Source organism: Toxotes jaculatrix, chromosome 21 (assembly GCF_017976425.1).
Source record: "Toxotes jaculatrix isolate fToxJac2 chromosome 21, fToxJac2.pri, whole genome shotgun sequence".
NCBI lineage: Eukaryota > Metazoa > Chordata > Actinopteri > Toxotidae > Toxotes > Toxotes jaculatrix.
Genome location: NC_054414.1, coordinates 7,080,301 through 7,098,745, shown reverse-complemented (window position 1 = coordinate 7,098,745; position 18,445 = coordinate 7,080,301). Strand labels below are relative to the sequence as shown.

Here is an 18,445-nt window from a genome sequence, read left to right as displayed (position 1 = left end):
CTCTCCTCTCCATACATCAGCTGACCTTTCAGCTGTGATTAGTCTTTTTGCACAGCAGCGGCAGGTAGCTGATTGTCTAATTACAGAGATGATGGAGATGGCCAGTGTGACTGACACCGACCCCGATAGGGTGACTGGTGAGGTTGCTTGGTTGGTGTGTTTGTTTATAAGCTTGTGTGTGCGAGAGAGAGAGCGAGAGGCAGCTAGAATAAAAGGATGAAAGAAATACAAGGCTGAAAGCAAGGAGAGATGTTAATGTGCGATCATGGAGATGTGAGTGTGTGTTTGAGTGAGGGGTAAACTGAAAAAGTGAAAGTATTCAGGAAAAGCACCTTTTGGTATCTGGGTATCTGTGTTTGCATGTGAGAATTTGCTTGTGTGTATGAAAAAAATATATTTAAAAAAAAAGTAGTGAGTGTTTGTGCATAAAGACCTCAGGCACACCCTTACTATGTGCGAATAGCTACTTACAGTGTGTGTGTGTGTGTGTGTGTGTGTGTGTAAATGGTGCTGTCACAGTGTGTGTGTGGGGAGGCCCGGCAGGGCACGCTGGGACAGTCAGAAATAAAGAGCCACCTGACAGCTCCAGCGTTGAAATGCACTCTGGGAAAAGGAAAGAGGAAAGCAAGAGAGTGGCCTATTTGACAGCCAGTGCACTGCCTGTGGTGCGTGTGTGTGTGTTTGTGCACCCAGGTGTGTACAGCAAGCATGCATGTATTTTTGCCATGTGTACGAGTGGTGCGACTCAGGTGCAGAAGTCCCTGTGTGCGTTTATGCAAAGGTGTGTGCAGACATGTGCATGGATTTGTGTGACTGTAAATCTGTCAGTGTGTGTGTGTGTGTGTGTATGTGTGTGTGGTCCTGTAGCAATTAGGTAACAGTCTGGCCCTCAGCGATCCATTTCCTGTCAATGAGGACAAAGAGAGACCTGCTGATGAACCATCTGGTGTCCAGGTGCATCACTAGCTCTCTCTCTCTCACACACACACACACACTCCTGTTAGCTCTGTCCTCTTTATAACGTCTCTGTGTCCATGCTCGCTCTCACCCCTTGGGAGGCTGCTTGACCCCCGGCAGCAGCTCGCTCCTCTCTCCTTTGTATAATCGATTTCATCAGCAGGAATGATTAAAGTGTGCTTGTTGTCGCTGTCCGTTTTGTTCTGGATAGCTCCATTCTTCTGTGTACTCACAGGTGGGGAACTTCATCTATTGGAAACAAGCAGAATGTTCTAGCTCATGGTCTAATTTGTTAATAGAGGAGGTAGATGTGAAGCTGACAGCTGTGTCTGTAACGGTTTATTTTTAAAAATCAGTGTGTGATTATGTTGTATTATGTGATTGTGATGATGTTTTCATGAGGCAAGTCCTTCTACCGCAGCTTAGGAAAACTGCAATTTAATGACAAGGACATTCGTGTTCACAGGAGGATCTAAATGAAACACTGGGGAAACATGTTGGTTGCATACTGTACATGCAATGTTTTCAGCATGTGATTTAAAAATCACTGTTTTCTTATGCATGTTATGCTCTCTCTGCCTGTTGTCTAAGTGACCTTCTACATCTTATGTTACCTACCACCATCACTGTGAAAAAAAAAGCAAGAAAAAAATGTCTTTGTCTAATATTCAAGATGGTCCTTACAAGGATAGATGTGCTCCAGAAGAAAAACACTCACAGACACAATTCACTATGCCTCTCATTTACGCCAGCAAGACGTTTGACTGAACAAGTGCAGAGTCTGACAAAGACGGGTATAGAAAGGAGAACTTATTTATTCAGCTACTCCACATTATATAGCAGTCTGAAGATCATGAAGAGGAGCCCAGCTTAGCATGGTGCATTTTATCCCTGCGAGCCCAGAGCCCACTCCGTCTCTCCGTGTGTCTTTGAATACTGTATTATCTTGACAGAAGGAGAGTGAAGGCGAGAGCAAGTCTCCAGGGAGATTGGCCGGTCAATCCTTTTGACAAGATGACTCATTGAACTTTGTGTAGAGGGTAGTCCCATAATGCACTGCCTTCTGCATAAGATAATTTGCTGCAGCAGGGTCATGGGAGAAGAAAGACGCACTTTGATGGGCGTGCGTACCGTGACAGGCCCGGCTCTGACTTTAGTTATGCTGCTCAAGTTCAGCTTTACATTGACGTTGACATGTATGACAAAGATCGCTTTACATCAGCAACAATATAAGTCACTAACAGTGAGAGGTTAAAGATGTGAGCTGCAGTAGCTCCACACATGATGTTTATGTGTGTTAATTTACATATATTAGCATACATTAAACAATTTTTGTTCTTTTTCTTATTTTTTTCCCCATTTTTCTGAAGAACCTCAACTGTCTTGTTCTGGATTCTTTAAACCCCTTTTGTTGGTTATACTATTTTCCTTTTCATAATATTTCTTTTTCCTTTCTTTAGTCACAATTTACTTTAGAGGCCTCCGCATCTGCATTGCAGGATTGCTCCATAAAAATTTTACTTTGTCCAAAATGCTTCTTTGTCTAAGCCTCTTTCAGTTTTGTTTTTTTTTTTCTGTCTTTGTCATTGTGTGTCTATTTCTGATAGTAATTTTCTACACAAATTCAAGTTTACCTCTTTAACTTGCAGAACCTCAAGTATCCAGCTCTGGATTCTATAAACCCTCTTTTTTGTCACAATATTTTCTCTTTTTCTTCCATTCTTGGAGGCCTACTAATCTGCAGCACAGGATAAAAGATGAACAGGCAAAATGGAAAAATAAGCTTAACAGAAAATGTAAAGAAAAAAAACTGAACCAAGCATGATATATTCTGACTATCAGGGCACGTTTCTAATTTCAGACAGACAACATTACTGTGTTATGAAGCGAAGCTCCCTCGGATCTCCAAGTTCAAACAAACAGTGTAAAAGACGACAAAGTGAGTCCCGTCATCACTGTCAGTGGTACCCCTCCAGGCTGTACATCGCTTTCTCTTCACAGATTAGAGTCTGACTCCTCCTGGTCTGAAGCTTTGGAAGGGAATGGTTCATTTTCACAGATCCTGATTTCTGCCGCCGTGGGCCACGAGAATAACATATGCAATTTCTGAAAAGCCGAGTGCTGTTTTCACCATATAATTGGTGTGCTGTGCAGTGAAATCTAATGCTTCGGCAGACTTATTAGAAACAAAAAAAAAGAACATTGAGAAAGACATTAAAAGATCATCACATTATTTGTGATGATATAGACAACAAAATGATCATTGTTATTGGCAAAAGACAGTTTGATTACAGCTTCTGGAGGCTGTCAGATAATATTTTTGAAAATTTCAGTCATGTTTTCTGAGGCACTGCAGTACAGAAACATTAAAAGAAACCTTTTCTTTTAATGCAAATACTTCTCTGTTCTCATTTTACCAGCACAGCCTTTTGATACAGTAGATCATGGCATTCTGATGAACAGGCTTCAACAGTGGGTTGGTATATCTGAGACAACCTTACAGTGGTTTTCATCATGTTTGTCAGATCAGAGGTTTTCTTGTTTCAGCCAGCGACAGTGTTTCTTCCTCAGCCTCGATAACTTGTGGAGTGCCCCGGGGTTCAGTTCCAGGGCCAGTGTTGTCTTCCTTGTATATGCTTCCCCCTCGGTCAGTCATACAGGGCGTTGCATGACATTTGTTGAGTGGACAATACTCTAATATATCTTCCTGTGAAGCTCAATTACCTGTCTGATCTGTCTTGTCTGGTCAATGTGTAGCAGACATGAAAGATTAGATTATTTTATGTACACAAACATTTGTGGGGGTTTTTAAAATGGTAAATAATATTGTTTTATGCTTGGCTGAAGTGGAAATCTTGGTGTCCTGATAAAAACAAAACAACAAAGTGTTGAAACAGACTTATAAATCATTACGTGCATGAAGCATGTAACTTAAAAGACCTTGGCCTCTGCTCCCCTAGAGAGATGAAAAAGAGAAGAAGAAGAAAATATCACATATGTGAATGAAAAAGGACACAGTGACCTTCCTCAAATGAATACAGGAAACAAATATAAATGCCATATTTCCATCATGTCTTCATTCGTTAGAGGTTTGTCACAGTTCATTCAGTTATTCAGTCTTTCTCTGCCTGTTTTGCCATCACTCGTTAACTGTCTTGTCATTTCAAACCCAGCCACTCCCACCTGCCCTGTAGTAACCCCAGCCCTTCCCACCTTTCCAGTCACCTGATTCCCTCACGCCCATCTGCTCACCTGTTCCCCATTCCCTCGTTAGTCCCTGAGAATATATACAGGTCAGCTTCCACTTGCCCTCTGTCAGACTGGCTATCATGTCACTCTTGTAGCTGTTTTTTTCCTTTTTTTTGTGGGACCTGCTTGTTTTTTGTTTGGCCTCCTGTGTGTTTGTGGACTTTGCCTTTTGCCTTTTTCTCCTGGTATATTTCCGCGTGTTACAGACCACAGCCTGCCTACTGACTTCACCCCTCACCTAAGCCCTTACCTGCTTTTGTCTGCACTACTTTTAAATAAAGGTGAACTGTTTGAACTTTTTCATCTTTTTTTCTCTGACTTGTAATGTGATTGGTGTTCTTTTAATTATACCATCTTGTTGCACTCTCTTCTTCTGCTTCTCATCCTTAAATTAGTGCCACCAACTGTTTATCTCACATGATAGTTGTGGACAGAAATGCATGTTAATTTGTTTGTTCTTTTGCTAATTTTCTGGAAACTTGTTTGAAATTTGTGATAAATTTGGATAGAAATTTGGTCACTTGTGTAGTCCAAAACTTGTGTAGCCCTGCTGAATAGACAGTGTTAAAATAGAAATAAACCAAATGAATAATGACTTAATATCTTTATTCATTTAATCATATTAAAGGCACAAAAACATGAATTGCCTTTGATGCAGAGTTATTATTCACTTTCTCCTTAGCTTACTAACAAGTCTTCAGAGGACCGTCTAGCTGTACTTTTGAAAAGAAATGGTAAAATAATTAATTTTGTTTTACTATTTGTAAAAGGATACCTTTTAATGAAATCGCCTTGTTAACGCAGCTGAAAAGATACTGTGTTTTGACAGAACATTATTTTTACTTTCACAGAGAAGTTTTGTAACTTAAGATGTTCAAAATATGGGGTTCACGATTTATTGCCCAGTCCAATAATGAGAAAGCTGAGTACAGATGAATCCTGTTTTCATATTTATCACATATTTTTGTAAGAAACAGTTAATTCTAATGTTGATTTGAAAATCCAGAAATCAAACTAGAAACTAGTAAATAATTTTCAATGTGTCACATTTATGAGACAGTACTGAAACTCAAGTTAATCTTTGATGTGATTTTGTACAATACAAGGCCAAACATAAGAGAAAACTTCTGTCTGTCTGTGAATGCAGGTTAGGTGTTTTCTTTGAGTGAGATCCAGTTTGAAGATCCAGTGGGGAAGCTTCAACAATCTCAGCAGATGGTGAGTCTCACAGCTTGAGCTGCCCGCAGCCCAGAATCTACACGACCACTCAAACAGCCAGATGAACAGTCTTCTTGTGGTAGGATCGTGTCAGTCACCTGGACTGATACCAACTCAAACACACATATGTGAACGGCGAGCTCACTGATTGGATCCTGGTATGAACTGACCTTCACTAATGTGGCCCTAAAGTCATCAGACAGTGAAACCAAATCTTTAAAGGAGTAGTTACACAACTTAGAACAGTTTCTTCTGATTTAAAGCCCAGTTTTATTGTGTTTTATTACTTTTATAAATCTGATGCTGGTTCAACAGGGTCCAACTAGTTCAGCTCGTACAAAATGTATCTGCTGCAAAAGAGAACATATTATTCCAGTTTTAGCTTGATTATACATTTGTGACATTGGTTTTGCATAACACTGGTTACACAACTAAATGTTATAGTATTTTTATCATTATTAAAACTAAAAGACTGGGAGCTTGACAGTGAAGATGACTGAAGGACGATGATAAACAGTGGTGATGATAATATGTTGATGATGATGATGTATTGATAGTGACGGTGTTATTGACCATACTAATGACAATGACCAGTAACAACAAAACAAAGAACCAAATACCAAAGGATTAGGGTGATGATGAAGATGCCCCTGACGGTTGAAGCAGAGATCAGTGCCAGATGGCTTTAAACACATAGGGAGTTTTTGTTGTGCAGCTCCGCTCTGCTGAGCAGGATTCAGGAAGGTAGAGAGGGATTGGCAGGGGAGCGGGAAGAAAAGCAGGTTTGCTTTGTTTTGAGTCAAATTCCCTGGACTGTTTCCTCACTGCCAATAGCACTGGCAACCTGAGTAATTAATGTGTAAACTCACATTGTGCAAATGCACGTGTCTGTTGTGGTGTGTAGTTCTGTTCTGATAGGTGTGAAAGCAACATTTGTGTGCAGTTAAAAGATCTTTTTTGTTTTTTTGGGTTGTTGTTTTTTTTTTTTTTTTTTACCTTGCATTCACAGTTCATTTTAAGGTAAAAATACACAAATATATATAAATATAAATAAATATTTCACAACCAAAACAGGAAGGTGGATTTTGTCTGGCAGCGATCTTCTGTTTGAAGCCCAAGGACACATTAACTCCCTGGCTTGAGCTCTGCATGCATGGAGAGAAGCAGCAGGGAAAGAGGTATGAGAGGAGAGGAGATGTTTTTATGGTGAATAGATGTCAATTTGAATGTGGGACTCTGTAGACTGAGGCACATTTCAACTGCACAGGGACCTTTTTATGTCTTAAGTCATTATTAATGAAAGGCAAACTGCCAAAAATAATCCTCCATGCAAATACGTATAAAGGTAGTGTAAATTTAACACTAAGATAAGGCTGAGGAAGGAGTGGTTGTTGCTTAAATTGTTTTGAGAAATTTAGGCTTACTACATAATCATGGCTTATATAATCCTTAAGATTTCAGTCCTGGTTGATGTGTTGTCTGTGGTTACTACTGGTAACAAGTACCAAGTAACAAGTGTAGTTTAATACTACAGGCCCCAGAATTCTGGGGGCGTACAACAATGCGACAATAAAATCCAATAAAAGAGCAGCTGGTGTGACAAACTTGTTTTAATAACGAAGGAAGTCAATTAATGGCCTATTTCCATTATGCCATGAGCAACTGTAATCTGATTTCATGCTATGCATGGCGTAAGTAGCTTTCCACACAACAAGGTCAGTGTGGCTGCTCCTTCCTGTTCCACTGCTTCTTGTAATATTTGAAACTGATCAGCAGCCAGAAAATGCAGAAACTGACCGTGTCTGTCTTTGTAGACACATTTCTGATGAACAGCTATTGTCAATACCAACATCTGTAGCACACACATTGAGTTTCCAGTTTACTATTTCACAGTTAAAGGTACCCCATGTTTCACCAGTGAGCTGTAGGAGAGTTAACAGTAAACATTGAGGGTTACATCCTTGAGGTAAGGAAATGTTGCAAATTTAGGGGAAATCAATGAACAGGAATTTGTTTTTAATCAATATCTGTGAGACATTTAGGTGTCAAACAGTCGAGCATGAACATTGCTTTAACTTTTGCTTTGCTGCTACATGTAAGTGTGTTTCTGAAGTTGGGCCAAGCCAGAGTAACAACATCTGTTTAACCTCAGATGTTTTTCTGGGAAGGGAAACACAGAGGAGGAAAGTTGGAGGGGAGATATGATGGGGGGGGGGGGGGGGGGGGGGACTGCAGGACTGTACTGTATCTCTTCCTGAAGACGACAGGATAAAGAAACAAAAGAGAATAAAAAGAGGCATCAAAGGAAGGCAAAGACAGAAGCGTTTTTACAGAAGTCATCTTTTATTGCCACGTAAGAAAGTCGTATATAGAACAATGGTGATATACTGTCAGATTGCAAATCAACAACAAAAGAAGAACAAAAATATCCCTGTCATCCCTCCCCAAAATAAGGAAAACGGACTAATTCATAGCAACACTATGGTAATATATTTCTTGGACAAAACGTCTGCTATACCTCTTTTTCTAACAATATTTGAATAGTACCAAAATACAGCTTTTCCATAACGTAATTTCACAAATTATAAAGTCAGTAAACAGTAAAAGGACGATGGGGCATCACGGTGCATATTATAAGCTACTGTGCAAACAATAGTGGGAGATGGGCTCTACCATAGAAAATATGCTGTACTAGTCACGCATAAATGCAGTGTTGGGGCCATATGTATCCATATACACATATGCATAAATACCACAAACTGGTCTGGACATCAAAAATAGAAAATTGGATCTCATATAACTTTGTATGTAATGCATGATTAACACCAAAATGAGTTAATCAATGAGTTATTCTATAAAAGGATATGCTTGCTAATGGATAGTAGTCATATCGCAAATAGCTTATTGATTCTTCAAAGGTAATGGAAAATCTCTTGGCTCTGAACCGTAGCAGAGGTCAATAACCAGAGTGTTTTTCACATCCGCTGTGATTTATATCCTTTCCGTAATGCTAACAGCAGGTATATTTAATATAGGTTTATGATCAAAATTGTACATATAAAGCACACCGTAGGAGCAAACCCTTTTTAAAAAACAGATGTTGAGCGTTACTGGACAACAAACACTGCGTCTCCTCTGTGTCCATGTGCATAAGTAGACAGCTCCATACTGGTGAAAACATTGCGCATAAAGTCGTAAACGTAGCTGACAAGAAACTCTTTGATGATATCGTGATATACAGATTTTCTGATTGTAAGGATGCTGTTCTTCATAGGCTGTAACGTTTACAACGCTATCAAGTCCAGCAGCAACAGCAAAGGATAGAAAAGAAAACAATGGAGGAAAATCTGGTAAAAATGTAGCTTGTGTTTTGAGCCCTTTAGTGTCGTCTCTGATGCACTGTACATATCCCACTTTCTGATCGTGATGATGCTGCTCTTTCTTTTCTTTAATGAAAAGAGTGTACTGCATTTTATCTGGAGTGATGAAGGGAAAAATCCTCACTACTTCCTCATCAAGAAATGAATATTTACAGACAACTGCATTGTCCTGATTCAGACTGACATCAACAACAATCCATGCTTCACACCTTCAACTTTAAATGGGATACAGAGCTTAAAAAAAAATACTGACTCAACCAGATTCATATTCTAGACATCTGTCTAATCTGTCTAAAGGAATCAGTGATTGATTTCAGAATCTACTGAGCTGCTGCATCAATGATCAATAGTCTGAGAGTCTGCATGTCTGGGTAGTAATACTGTGACAATATGAAATCACTGGACAGGAGTTTTTGATTGTGTGTGTGTTTGTGTGTGTGTGTGTGTGAGCCAACAGTCTCTGGTTCACAGCTTTCTAAATGGAGCTGTTTGCGCTCATGTGCCGTTCACCGCCACCGTTTTGCAGTATCAATAATTCAGAGCTTCCTCCCCATCAAGTGTTGACATTGAGTCCCTTTTCAGTCTTTGTGTGCCACTGTGGACAGAGTCTCTGTTGCAGCACCAAAACTGTACCCCACATTTCTCTGGGTTTCGGTGATAAAAAAAAAAAATACAGTGAAAAATCATAAATCCCCCCCCCCCCCCCCCCACTCCCGGCCACTGGTCTCAGTACGGCCCCTGTTCTGTCTCTTATTGAATATTCCTTGTAGATATTGCACTGCTCGTTTTTTTACCTGGCGGCTCGCTGCTCTGCTGAACAAGAGAGCTTGATTTCAGCACAACTTGTCAAATGGGGTCACGTTTTTGTATTAATGGGCTTCTCTCCGAGCCACGCCAAGAGAGAAGTTGGACCACAATCCCCATTTTCATATCCCATTCATATCGTTCTCTAACTGCCAAGCCATCTCTGTCACCTGCCTCTTCCTGCCTCTCAGTGAAGCTTCTGCTTTCCGGTGGGAGTATAAGGTTTTGTCACTGCTCGTGCTTGTCAATGTGTGCACTGCGAGCGTGTATGTGGGTGACTTTTCAAGGTGTTTGCTTTCCAGCTTATCCTCTATTTTGCTTTGAGACATTTCATTAAAATCTTGCTTACTCATAAGCTACTCTTGCTGTTTGCATTTGTCCGTGCCCTTATGGTTTTTAGACGCATGGGAGGAGGCTTTGCCACAATGTGGGTTGCAGGATCACAGTCCGGGGGTGCAGCAGTGATAGGGGGGCCGACAGTCTGGCAGAATGGGCTTTGCAAATTTGTGAGCAAAGGCAGAAAATGCAGAAAAATGTGTATTTCTATTAAATCATTTGGATGATCAGATAGTTAGCATGTGGTTGACAAGCTAGCTGGTCTATGACAGCAAAGAGAATGTAATGGACAAAAGAGGAAAAAGATCTCTTACTTGGGAATGTGAAGTCTTCATGCCAGATGCAGGAATTTAATTTAATTTGATTTAATACAAGAACAAATGAGACAGGTTTCACTTTTCTCTATTCACTTGGGGATTTTTGTTGCAAGGCTGGGTGTAAAAGCAGTCAAAATTTCGCATTTGCAAACACAGTATAATATTACTTATTAACTCTAGGTCACAAGGCCAAAGCATATTCAGCACAAGCTTTAACACCACATAACTTCAGGCTGCATGCTTGACTGGCCTGATTCCTGCTCCTGCCTCTGTTGCTGATCAATGTGCCGGTGAATCGCTGAACCCTCTAACCTGGGTCTGATTCCTGTAATTAGGGCAATTGCACCTCCACTCTTCATTTGACTTCCATTCAGCCAGGAAGGAGAAAAAAAATAGTAAAGAAAAAGCTATAAACTGTGGCAGGCGGTGCACCTACAGGGCAATCAGGACCTGGATGGTTTGGAGCAATGAGTTCACACTGAGTGGTCATCCTAAATGGGGATCTCATTTGGCAGTGTCGTGGTAGGTGGTAAGACACTACGAGGTGAACTGTCTGTCTACAGAGTGGCCAGCTGGGTGACCCAATTTTTGTATGACCAGTAGCTTGATGGACTAAAGGCCTGGTCACACCAGAAAGTGGGACAGTGAAGTCATCCATGTGTCTTTGCAAAATATTTGGCTGCTCGCGGGGCTTGTTGCTAAACCAAAGCTGAACTCAACACGAAAAACGTGCATGGATTACACCAGTAAATTTTGCAGTTTGAAATGCTGGTGTGACCAAGCCACTGCAAAACTGGTTTTGCAGTGTTAAAAGTATACTTTTGTAAATTATACACTACAATATGGGTTCATTCTATACCCTGCTCATGGATGCTTGCACTGTTATTCAATGGGTGTCTCGCCTTTTCAGAACTATTTGTGGATAAAGGAGGTTGTGGGCATAAGCATTAGCGTTTTGTTTTTTGTTTTAAAGAAAATGTTAGAAACTAAAAAGAAAATCTAATGAGGGAAAGCTCATTGATTAAAAGTAAACATGCCAAAAAGGAAAGCAGCCATCTCTGAGCTATAAAATTATCCTTCAAATTACAACAGGACTGATGAGGAATGATGATTGAGTGAACATTTAAAATGACAGTATGTTGAGCCAGCACTGACAATAAGTTCAAACACTACATTTTATCAAAATTCAGAAAAACAAAAAAATCTCACAGGTTATCTGTTCAATAAATGATTAACAGGAGCACTCACTGTTGCAGAGACTCTCCTGGCTCTGTCGCTGAACTGGCTGTGTTGAGCCTGTGTAGACTACCTGGGTCCTTTTGTCTTTGCTGTGGCATTTTTTGTCTGACTGAGACGTGTGATGAAAAATGTCAGACATGACTGCCTCCTGAACCCACTCATTTGTGGCCCTGACCCTATCAACCATGACCCTGTCGGCGCAACCAATTCTCTGTCCATCAGGTTTATTTTGGCTGTTATGGTGAGGGATAAAGGTTTTTTTGTTTGTTTTATTTTATTTTTGTTTACCGGCTGTTTCCACCGCCCTGCCTGCTTACCAATTGTTCCAGTGGCTGCTTTTGCAGAGCTGAATGGGCTTTAAGGAGGGAGCACTATGGGGCAGCAAGAAGGGTTCACATTTCTACATTTCTGCCTTGCTGGATTAAGTCAATTGGGTCCGATAATGCACATCCTGAGCAAACATTGACCTGCTTCTCAACTCTGTCTCTGTCACAAACAAAACCACCAGCTGTCAAGAAAGTGAGGAAATAAATACAACGATGAGGAAAAAAACAACATAATTTGCGAAGGATTATCACTGGAAGCAAACAGGTTTAAGGGATTGTGAACTCCAATTCTTTGTGATTCACTTTGTTTGGTTTGTTTGTTTGAGTTTTGACTTCTTCAGAGACAATAATCATATGCCAAAGTTGGATACACACACACACACACATACACACAGGCATACACAGAGTTTTAAAGAGTGAAATGTGCGCAGTGTTCAACAGGACACACAATGGTACAAAATTGCAAACTGAATTACATTTTTTTTGGCACACAGAATCAATCACTTATATTTCCTGCTAGAACAAGGGGAAAATCAATCATGCCTTTCAATGTGGGGGTGAATTATTATTATTCACTGTCTCATCATGACTGTACTCCACGATCACAGAAAAGATTCATCACAGCCTCACTTTTGTTTCTCTCAGATATTTCTGCTCTGAAGGTCTCCCATTCAGACACGGAGGGAGCAAAGAAGGAAAGGGTGAAAAGAAGTGTTGAAGAAGAAAGCATGAAAAGAAAGAGATTAAGAGAGAAAGGCTATTTATATTTATATCTATATATATGTATATATATAAAAAGCATAATATCAGTTTTCGCTACAAAGGGCCAAGGTCTGGAGTTTCACAGTCTTTCATGTACAACAGGCGCAGTAACAGTACTGACTCTTTGTCTCTCTGCTGTGATGACGCCTGCCGCTCGGAACTGTGGGAGCAGAAGGGAAGCAGAGTCCACCCTGTAACGTATTCTGTGTGTGTGTGCGTGTGTGCGTACGTGAGTTAGGTGTGGGTGTATAGGTGACACATTTTAATGCTCTGATGACTTCTTAAATCCTGTTCCATGCCTCCAATTTGGTCTCAGGTTTCCAGTCATGTGAACCTCAAGGCAGCAGGGGTTCCGCAGCATGAGGGCAGAAATATCCCCTGTAGACCCCCTTATCTTGTTCTCAGCTGGCTTAGTTGTTTCATGTAGCTTTTGATTTAGAAGCTGTAGTATTAGCCCCCCCACCCTCCTGCCTGATCATTCTGAATACACAGTGTACCCAAAATGAGTGTAGCTCTGCTGGACCTGGCAATAAAATGTGTCACACTGAAATCCAGTGTCTTCTTCTCTCACCAGATTGTCATGTGCACCTCTTCCTCTTATATTTACATGCTTTAAAATGGACATTTAACACCTTTTTTCGAGCTTGTTCTCTATCGACAAATGCCTTGACAGTCTGTCTTTGTCAGTGTGATGCTGTCTGAGCAGCCCAATCACCTGTTTGCTTGTGCTTCAGCTGGACCTGCACACTAATTTCTAAGACATGATGATTGACACTTACTCCAAATGCTTCTCTGACCACCTCCAGAGATGGAAGCAATCAAATCATAATCCTTCCTCACCGTGTCTTGGGTGCATTTAGATTCTTACTTTAATGTGGCTAAGCACTGTCTGATTACAATCTGATCGCTCAAAAATGCATCTTAATCGCAAGTGTAAAGAGGGTCTTAGAGGTGGAAGCAGCACTTCAGATAACAAGGTCAAAATGATAACAGTGGCTGCAGTTGCTAATAAGTACCACATCATTACCAAACTAGCAAATAGGCTCAGAGAAGCCCTTAGAAGATTTGGCCTATTTGTCAGACTTAAGGATTTATTTTCATGTGTGAGTCATGTAACCCAGATATTTTTTTTCCTGCTGGTTGTGATGTGTTTTTTCTTTTTTCTTTTTTTATAGCTAGAGCTTAAGTACAGTGAGTGATCTAATCAAGACTATTTTCTTGTGGCAGTGTCTTCCATTACCAGCAAAAACTGTGGTATTTCTATTCCTGTCTTACCCACCTTTTCACAAAAGATTCTTGCTTTTGCCTAAATCTGGAGAAGTAGAACATTCTTAGAAAAATCTGTGCAGAAATCCAATGCTGAGAAGCCAGAGATTACATTTGGTCCACTTAATGAAATATTTTAGGTATATAGTTGCTCAGTTGGCTCATTAATATGTGCTGTACATAAAACATATATTTTAATTAAATAAGTGATTTCGCCCACTTCCAGTATGATTGAGGCCCTTACTAAACAATCACATTAAAATAGCTTTATTTTTTAGTTTATTCTTTTAAAGGAATAGTTCGACATTTTCTTGACTGACTCCAGGAATTAACGATTTCCAGTAAAGAAACAGTCTGGCATATAACCCTCCATAAAACCACAAAGTGTCCTTTTTACATTTTGGTTTTTGTACAAATAAAGCAAATAAGATATAATGTGTTAATTCAGGAGCTTTAGAGGTGCTGGTAGGCTAAGTTTGTTGCTGTATCGCTGCACAGAGCCAGGATAGCTGCTTCACCATTTCCAGTCTTTGTGCTAAGCTAAGCTAACAGGCTGCTGGCTGTTGCTTCATACTGTATTTAGCGTACAGACATGTGATATCATTCTTCTCATCTAGCAACAATTCCCAAATTGTCAAACTATTTTTTTTTGTGCACCTCTTTTGTAAATATGTTTGGAATTCAAACATAGTTAAATTGTATGAATCCTCTCAATGAAAGGACAAAGTGACTTTGATTTTTCAGGGTTTCAGAAAAGGGTTTTAGAGTATTGTAAGGGCCTAAATTCACCGACATGAATATCATCAACACCAAACATAAATTCTGGAAAGCAAACAGTCAAATGAAACGATAAAAAAATATAGACAAATTAAATAAATTATCAACCATCTCTAACTGAAATCTAAAATGACTGGTATCATTCTTCAAAAACCCATATCAGTCAAACCCTGGTGTTTTGTGTTTCTGTAGTATATAAGTGTGAGTATGTGTGTGTGAGTGTGTGTATGAAAACATGTGTCCGCATGTGCACGTTTTCTGAATGTGTGCACTTGTGTGTGTGTGTGTGTATAATGCTCCGAGGAGCCTCTGCTAGCTGCAGCATCATCCAGATGCTGCCTCCCTGCCTCCTTATCCCTCCTCTCGGCCAGCTGTCACCACACAGAAGAGATCAGAACAGAACAATGCCAGTGCGACAGCCTCCATTCTCTGTGCTGGAGCCTTGTGGAAAAGGGCGACCTTCAGCTGCAGAGCTTCTGAAGGCGCTTCTGAATAGCCACAGTACAAAGCCCTGCATGTCTGCAGTCCAAAGCCCAGCGCCCTCATCGTGTGTGTCTGTTTCAAAGCCCTCAGGAGATTTGGGGGTGAATCATAAGGGAATGTTATTTCCTCCAAACCATTTGAAGCTTTGTTGGGCAGATGAGCAGAACTCTTGCTGTGAGGTTTGTGGGTGAACTTGTTGTATTTCTCCTTTCCCACAATGCTTCGGTGCTTTACATCTGATCCCTTATATTGCTTCTCAGGTTTGGTTCGTACCATAAAGCCAGTCCCTCTTATTATCAGCAGTTTCCCCACTTCATCATCTGTGTGTAGTCGCACTGTAATGCTCAGATATTGTTATCATTACAGAGTAGATATTATCCGTGAGACAACACTCTAATTTCACCACAAGTGTACAGACATCCCTGTTCTATAGGCTTTGCTGTTATGGTTACAGACGCCGCCAACTTGGTTCCCATCCTCTTGACAACAAAGATCTGTTGAGTGATTTGATTGGTGAACTCTCCATTTGTGAAATGAGGACCACTCAGACACAGTGTCACTGTCCCACCACATTTACCACTATACCAACAAGCCTTGACTTCTTCACACAAACACACACACAGATCTGCACCACCCTTTGACCACCCCAGGAGCTGGTGTCTCCACTCAGAGATTACTTGTGCCATCACTCCACATGCATCCTTTCCCCCTCTTTTTCTCCCTCTTTTTCTTCCTCTCTCACACAGTCACCTCTGTCTTGCTGTTGGTCACAAAGTAGGGCTGTGTGGGGAGGAAGTGTTGGCTGTGGCTGTGGCCTCTGGTGCTGTGGAGCTGGTTTGGCTCCAACACGGTACACTGAGGCCTCTTATGCCCGTAGGTCTTCCTCCGGCCCACTGTCTCAGTCCCGTCCCAGCCCCTCAACCCCAGCCCAATCCCATGCCCAGTTGCGATTGTGTTAGAACTGTACGCCATTGGGCGGCCCATTGTTGCTGAGCTGGAGCCAATGGTTGTCTCGGCGGCCCTGGAGAAGCCCAGGGATGTGCCACCTGGCATGGTCCCCGCCATGTGTGCCAGGGAGGTAGCCCCGAGTCCTGGCGGCTTGCTACTATGGCTGTGAGCATGAGTGTGAGAGCTGTGAGAGCTGTGGGCAGCGTGGCCATGGCTGCCTTTGGGTTTTTGGCCGTTCGGCCTCAGTCCCCCACCTCCTCCTCCACCAGCTATGTGTCGTTCTGTCGGGAGAGTTGAGACAGAGGAGATGCTGGGCATCTCTGTGACGTAGGTGGCCACTGGCTCTGGAGTCAGAGGACCAAGAGAAGTCATAGGTGTCATGGAGGTCATCGGGGTGAGGGATGTCATGGGCGTCATTGAGGTCATGGGTGTCATTGAGGTCATGGGTGTCATAGACGTCATTGGGGTCATTGAAGTCATCGGGGTGATAGTGGGGTTCATGGGATTGGAGGTCATGGGGTTTGAAGCCATAGGATTGGTGGTCATCGGAGGAGTCATCGTCGACATGTTGCCCATAGAGGGTCTGGAGTTGCCCATCGGCTGGAGAGGAAGGCCGCCCTTCGTAGGCAGCTCCACCATCAGCCGACGCTTGTTGTAGAGTTCACCGTTGTACTTGGCAGCTGGCAGAAGAGAGAGGGAGAGAGAGAGAAACAGAGAGCTAATGAAAATGATAAGTGGACATGAAAGCTGATAAAGAGCACAGCTGAAATCTTAGGTTAAATGTTGAAATCTAAATGACTTGGCTTCCTCCAGTTTGGCTGTTTGCTCTTTTTAGGCTGTCAGTTGTGAAAAAACAATATCCTCATCTCGTCTGTTTTTACTGCTGTGGAACAGAAAGAAAATAAAACCGTCATATAGAGTGACTCATAAAATAAGACTTTCAGCAGTTTGCAGATCAGCTGCAAACTAAGAAATACACATGTGAGCACACACACATGCACACGCACACTCACACACACACACACACACACACGCACGCACAACAAACCCCGTTTACTTTAACTTTGTTAGTCAGCCTCCCCTCATCAAACTGACCAACCAGGGTGTCAGGGCTACTGTAAACGCCTGCATATTGAGGCCTGTTGTGCCACCGGAGGAGTGAAATCAAAAGGAAAGCCCAGAATGTCTCCTCCACCTCGCCTCTTCCTCCCTTACAAAGCCAAGAAAACATCTCATTTCTGTGTGGTGGGAAGGTGTTCACTGTGATAAAAAGAGGAAGAATCTGGGAGAAAGATGTGAAGCCATTACAACATGCACTGTGGTGGCCATTTTTTTTTTTTCGAACACTGTGCATTATTTTTCTCCTTTTGACATTTAATAAAGAGAATATTTAAATTTTCTAAGGAGGAAAAGGGAAGTGCAATTCTAGTTACAATGCTCTCTCGTGTAAAGTGATAGATCTGGTTCTGTGTATGCACTGGCATGACATTTTTGTATCTCACAAAAAAGCTAAAAACCAATACAGCATACACTACAGTGGTCATTCTTCTAACACCTGTCCCTTGTACATAAACTGTCTGTAGGTCCAATCATTGAGTGACAAGATGTAATTTTCCTTTTGAGGACTTCCTTAAATTAGGTTCTGTGGAACCAAAACCCCACCTGGAACCTGAGTTGGACTGGGTCCAAATTCTACTTTCTACCACTATTTCCAGCGCTGCAGGTCTCAGGTCTTTGTGTCAATGTGTCCAATACCTGAGTGAATCCGAATGATCCCAAGCGTGTGTGGTGTCAGGTGTGTTATGAGGCGAGAGGGAGCATGAGAACCGTGAACTTCACAGCTCACTGGAGCTTTGCTCTGAGAAGGGAACTGAAACCCAGCTTATCTCAGGAAAAGCATTAGCCCACAAGATTTATGCAAGTAAATGGCAGTTTACTGGAATCTGATTCACAGTTAGAACATTGTCTTTTGACTATTTATCACCCAATTGGCTACCAATTGTTTTACTGTGTGCAAGAAACTTCCAATTATTTCTATAAATTTGTCTTTGAAGCAAATAAACAAATTATTTCATTTTCTACGACTTTGCATTCGTTCGTAGGATATTATCATTATTATGGTGCTGCTGCTGTTTTCCACTGTGGCTGTTTGTTAATTAATCAAATTAACTGATAGGACCTCATGCTGCTGCCGGTGTGTTTTCTCTCTGTCTCCCTCTCTCTCTCTCTCTCTCTGAGTCAATCACAGTCTGGATCTGGTCTAATTATCCTCAGACCTGTTTGGGTCGAGTCTTTCTTTTTTTGAAAATTAATTAAGAAATTCGAACTTTAGGTTCAGATGTGTTTTCTGTAGGTCAGTTTTAGATCCGGTCCAAGATTTTGG

The 18,445-nt window shown here is 41.4% G+C and overlaps 1 protein-coding gene across 1 annotated transcript in view; it reads right to left on the bottom strand.

The window, feature by feature from the left end:
• Positions 1–15,852: 15,852 nt before the first annotated feature.
• shisa9a (shisa family member 9a) overlaps positions 15,853–18,445 on the bottom strand; it is a 40,415-nt gene continuing 37,822 nt past the window's right edge. Inside the window, exon 4 of the mRNA XM_041029221.1 lies at positions 15,853–16,742. Coding sequence (XP_040885155.1) covers positions 15,853–16,742 — 890 coding nt within the window. The remainder of the gene's footprint in view (positions 16,743–18,445) is intronic.